The 5732-nt window shown below is 44.0% G+C and overlaps 1 protein-coding gene across 1 annotated transcript; it reads right to left on the reverse strand.

Annotated features, from left to right (window-relative positions):
* Positions 1-399: 399 nt before the first annotated feature.
* LOC149945702 (uncharacterized) lies at positions 400-5481 on the reverse strand. Its single transcript, XM_090176690.1, has one exon. The coding sequence runs from the start codon at positions 5479-5481 to the stop codon at positions 400-402; it is 5082 nt and encodes a 1693-aa protein (XP_090032816.1).
* Positions 5482-5732: the final 251 nt, after the last annotated feature.

A 5732-nucleotide genomic window follows, 5' to 3' on the forward strand; every position in this document is an offset into this window, starting at 1 on the left:
AACTATTTTACTTACGGATGGGAAACGGAAAAGAAAAACAATTAGACCGAAATTTACCAACCTCATCGTAATGGCCCATAATTTGAGATCTTTCGATGGATGTTTAGACGTGACAGTGGTGACAAATTGTTAAAGACGTTGAATACTTTAAAACATGAATACGTTTATTTACATTTAAATTGATGGATAATTACATCGTAGTTCAAGGAAGCAAAAAGCACTGGTTACATGTTAAAATTGATTCCACTTTTATACTACACTAAAAAATTATTTAATGAAATTTTTTAATATAGATAGATTAGATAAAGTAAAAAAAAAATCAAATTAAATTACAAGCATAAACTAAACATTCCGGTGTCCTTGAAATGTTGCGTTTCAAAACAAACTTGTGAATTTTTATTAGTTTACTGGTAGTAAGCAAATTTTGGTTACTGGTCGTTGGATTTCGCGATCAGCCGTTTTTACAGTTACAACCCGAACGCAGTCGTCCTTCCCTGGATGGATGATTTGTACGCGAGCCAACTTCCATTTAAGAGGTGGAAGGTTTTCATCCTTAAGAATGACGAGATCTCCTACTTGTAGATTTTTCTGTACGGTCAGCCACTTTGGACGCTGTTGTAACCTTGTTAAGTACTCATTCTGCCATCTCCGCCAGAAATGCTGCAAAAGCTGTTGACCCATCTGAAATCGGGTTAAGCGGTTGACCTTGACGTTTGTGAGGTCTGGTTCTGGGATAGCCGTTAGTGCACCGCCAATGAGAAAATGTCCAGGAGTCAATGCCACAAGGTCATCTGGATCTGTAGATAGCGCAGATAGAGGTCTCGAGTTCAAGCAAGCCTCAATTTGACAGAGTAACGTATTCATCTCTTCGTACGATAAAATAGTTAAACCGACAACTCGTTTTAGGTGATATTTCACCGATTTTACACCTGCCTCCCATAGTCCTCCAAAGTGTGGTGCTGCAGGCGGATTCAAGTGCCAGTTGATACCTTCGTCTGACGTCCAGCGCGTGATAGACGAGTTGTTTGCAGAACTGGACACGAATTTCAGGAACTCTCGCATTTCTCGACTGGCACCGACAAAGTTGGACCCGCAGTCACTGTAAATATCCGAGCTCTTCTTTCGTCTGGCTACGAATCGTTTCAAAGCTGCAAGGAAGGCGGCGGTAGACAACTCACTTACTACTTCGAGATGGATGGCTCTGGTCGTGAAACACACAAACAGTGATATATACGCCTTGAATGTCTTTTGACCACGACCCTTCATGACTCGAAGTTGGAATGGACCGGCGTAGTCCACACCGCACTTCAGAAAGGCTCTGGCTGGATTTACTCGGGCTGCTGGTAAATCACCCATGATTTGTTGAACAATAGTTGCTTTCTGGCGAGTGCATCGCAAACAACGTCTGATGTGAAATCTTATAGCGTCTCGGATTCCAAAAACCCAGTAATTTCTTTGGAGAACTGTCATAAGTAATTGAGAACCAGCGTGGAGGTGCTTCTGATGTTCGTGAGTGATTATTAGGTCGGTCAGTTTGCTTCGTCTTGGAATAATAATAGGGTGAATTTGATCTGTATGGACTTTGGCGTATCTGATTCGGCCACCAACTCTAAGAATTCCCTCTGAATCCAAGAAGGGGTTCAATGATAGTAGTTTGCTTTTCGATGGAACTGGTTTGGCTGTAATAAGGCAATGGATTTCTTCATTAAAATTTTGTTTTTGGGTTACTTTTATCCAGTGTTTAAGCACCGAATCGATTTCGGTAGCTGTCAATGGGCCAATAGTCCTGTCTGATTTGAGACCATGGGCGTTTTTAGCGAATCGTTGTATATAAGCTGTTACATGAACCAAACGAATAAAGTTCGAATGTGCATCAAGTAACGTCGTGTCGATTGTGTAGTGGTTTGACGTTGTAGATGGTGGACGAGCCTCGAGTATGCAGTCTTCGGTTTCAACAGGTACAGTTGTCTCTTTGAAAGTCGGACAAGCCATCAGCCATCGGGGACCATGCCACCATAGCGAATGCTGACATAGTTGAGCAGTTGAGATCCCACGCGAGGCACAATCAGCAGGATTACATTCTCCCTTTACATGATGCCAGTGTGCTTGAGGAAGAGCAGTCTGTACTTCGGATACTCTATTGGCTATAAAGGTTTTCCATCTTTGTGGAGGCGAGGCTATCCAAGCCAATACTGTCATGGAGTCACTCCAGCAGTGGATTTCTGGAATTATTAGCTTCAGGGCATCTGAAGTAAGTTTTAGCAGTCGGATTAATAGTAAGGCTCCGCAGAGTTCGAGTTTTGGTAATGATACTTGCTTCAAAGGGCCCACTTTGGTTTTTGCCGCAATGAGTTGAACTTTGATGTTTCCTTTACTGTTCTTTGTCTTTAGATAGACTGCAGCGGCGTAGGCTTTTTCCGAAGCATCGCAAAAACCTTGTAAACTGATTTCACTTGCTTGTCGTTGAGATATGTGACGTTGAATGACGAGATACTCGATTTCTGGAAGTTCCGACTGAAATGTCCTCCATCTGTTAGAGATAGGTTCAGGTAACTGGTCGTCCCAGCCCAGCTTCAGTTTCCAGAGATCTTGTAATAGTAGTTTCGCTTGGATGGTAACTGGAGACAATAACCCCAGGGGGTCAAAGATTTTGGCTGTTTCGGAGAGAATAATTCGTTTCGTTATCGAGTTTTTGTTAGAACCTGATACTGAAAATGAGAAGAAATCTGCTCCCGGTGTCCATCGAAGGCCCAAGGTCTTAACTGATTCGTCTACGTCTATCTTCAGTGGCCATTGACCTTCACGCATTTCAACGGGTATTGAATGAAGCAAGGCTGGATCGTTAGAAGTCCATTTTCGTAGTTGAAACCCAGCTTCGTCTGTGGATTGCAACAATTCTGATTGCAGTTGAAGGGCTTCTTCTGTAGATTCGGCACCTGACATCAGGTCGTCGACATAGAAATCTTCTAATAATGCTCGAGAGGCCATCGGATACTTGTCCTTCATATCTAATGAGAGTTGTTTGAGTACTCTTGTAGCCAAGAATGGTGCCGCCGCTGTACCATATGTGACGGTAAGTAGTTGATAGTCCCGAATCGGTTCTACTGGGTTACTTCGCCAAACGATCCTCTGTAGATTAGTATCTTCAGGCTGTACCAGGATCTGACGGTACATTTTGGCAATGTCGGCTGTTAGGGCCACGGTGTGAAGTCTGAAACGAAGTAGTAGAGCTATGAGATCATCTTGAGTTTTTGGACCAACCAGCAGGAGATCGTTAAGTGAAACTCCAGTGGTTGACTTGGCGGAGGCGTCAAATACTACTCGTAACTTAGTGGTGCTACTGCCTTCCTTTACTACGGCGTGATGTGGAAGGTAAAAGCTTTCAGTCCTTACAGCTTCTTCTGGTGACACTAGTCTCATGTGACCAAGCTTGAGATACTCCTCCATGAAGGCGCGGTATTGTTCAGCAAGGCCCGGGTCTGCTTGTAATCGCTTTTCAAGGTATGAGAATCTTCGAACAGCCATCCTTCTTGAATCTCCCAGTTTATGTTGGTCATTCTTCATAGGAAGGCTGACAATGTATCTGCCTTCATTGTCACGGCGATAATTGTTGACGAAGCTTTCTTCACATTGTGCTTCGCTTATGGTAAGTAGTTGTTTCGGGAATAATTCTTCCAGTTCCCAAAACCTTTGCAGTTGATCGTCGATGGTCAAGTGATAAATTCGAATGTCTGGCGTGAACTTGACTGGTTTATGAGAGTCGAGGGAACCACACACAGCCCATCCGAAAATAGTATTGAACGCTCCCGGGGTCCCAGGTTGTCCGATACAAGTGCCATCTTGAACCAGGTACAGATATACATCGGCTCCCAACAGTACGTCAACTGCTCTAGGTACGTGAAACTTGGGATCGGCAAGATTTAGGCCTTTGAGATGCGACCAGGCGTCAGGATTGATCACACGGTTTGGTAGGTCCTCCGTAACTCTCTTGAGTACCAAGGCGTTGATCTCGACGAACGACTTGTTCCCAGCCTCTGGTTTTACTGTTAGAAGAACACTGCCTCGAGATGTTCCTACTCCAGCTCCGCCGATCCCTCCAATTGCTACATTTAGCCGACGTCTTCTGAGATGCAACTTTTTACAGCATTGCTCGCTGATAAAGCTTGCCTGCGACCCGGAATCCAAAAGGGCACGGACTGGTTGGAATTCTCCATTTGAAGCTTCAACTCGAATGATGGCTGTCGCTAGGATAACTTGCGATAACGAAAAGGATTCTCTTGAAACGAGACAATTGACCTCAACTGGTTTCCTTGCATCTTCTATTGTAGCTCCTTCTTGCTTATCCTGATGCAATAATGTGCTATGTTTTCCATTGCATTTTCTACACGTCCCGGACTTGCAATTGGTGACTTGATGGTCAGGTCGCAAACAATGGTAACAGAGTGAATGGTTCTTTGTGATCCTCCAGCGATCTTCCGTGGTAGCCTTTAGGAACTTCTCACATCTGTAGACGGAATGTGGTCCTTTACAAATGATACAGGCGTCTTGTACTGAACCATGATGAGTTAGCGTATTTTTCTTCGAGTATGGTGTAATTGATTTGTGCTTCTGAGAGTGGCTTGTAGTTTGAGATGCCAAAAACGCTCGTGCCCGCTGCTCCAGAAATGTTATCAGCTCTTGGAATGATGGTCGGCTAGTGCCTTTGAGTGATAATTCCCATTGCCTGTGAGATTCTCTGTCAACCTTTTCCTTGATTATATGCAAGAGAATGGCATCCCATTGAACGACTGGCTCATTTAAGACTCTTAAAGCTCGTGTGCATTCCATAGTGGTGTCGATTAGACAGCGAAGAGCCGATGCCGATTCGTCCCGAACTGGTGGCTGATTGAATAATCGCTTGATATGCGCATCGATGACTTCTCTTGGGTTGTTATATCGGTTAATAAGAATGTCCCAGGCTTCTGCGTAGTTTCCGTTGGTGATAGGAATGGATTGAATGAGCAAGGCGGCTTCCCCTCGTAACGACGTTTTCAAGTACTGCAGTTTTTGGGCTCCGGACAGCGATGAATTGTGAACAGTGGCTGCGAATAAATCATGGAACGTCAACCATTCAACGTAGCTCCCGCTAAAAATAGGCAGTTCCAATTTTGGTAGCCGAATGTCCGACGTCGTTTGAGATGTACCCGTAGAATTCGCCGTTGTCTGTTGATTCACCAGCTCGTTGAAAAAGAAACAAATCGCTTCTGCTCTTTCAATGAGTAGATTGTATTCTTCTTCGATGTCGTTGAAAGTGCTGTCGTCACTTTTGTCTACAATTAAGTGTTGCAAATCCTCCAGCTCGGTCTGTAATTTATCGGCCTTGTCCCGATACGTCTGCACGGCAATGTTGGACAATGGTTGCGCGATATGTTTCTGTTTGACGTTCTCCAGTCTTGTTATTTGACCTTTTATAGCTCGTCTTTTGCTGAGAAGGGCATCCATTCTAGTTGACATGAATTTGACCAGGCTTCTTTGCTTAAACGACGATTGTCACCAGTCTGCTGCTCACGTGATAGGTGACGAATCCCCTCGGCTGAGGCGTAACTTCGACTGTTGTAGTGGGGATCCGGCTCGACGGACCAAATGTTTAGACGTGACAGTGGTGACAAATTGTTAAAGACGTTGAATACTTTAAAACATGAATACGTTTATTTACATTTAAATTGATGGATAATTACATCGTAGTTCAAGGA

The sequence above is a fragment of the Leiobunum rupestre genome, chromosome 5 (assembly GCF_980474605.1).
Source record: "Leiobunum rupestre chromosome 5, qqLeiRupe1.1.hap1, whole genome shotgun sequence".
NCBI classification, from domain to species: domain Eukaryota; kingdom Metazoa; phylum Arthropoda; class Arachnida; order Opiliones; family Sclerosomatidae; genus Leiobunum; species Leiobunum rupestre.

Coding starts and splice junctions, on each gene's coding strand:
- LOC149945702 (XM_090176690.1), bottom strand. CDS start 5,481: ATGGATGCCCTTCTCAGCAAAAGACGAGCTATAAAAGGTCAAATAACA.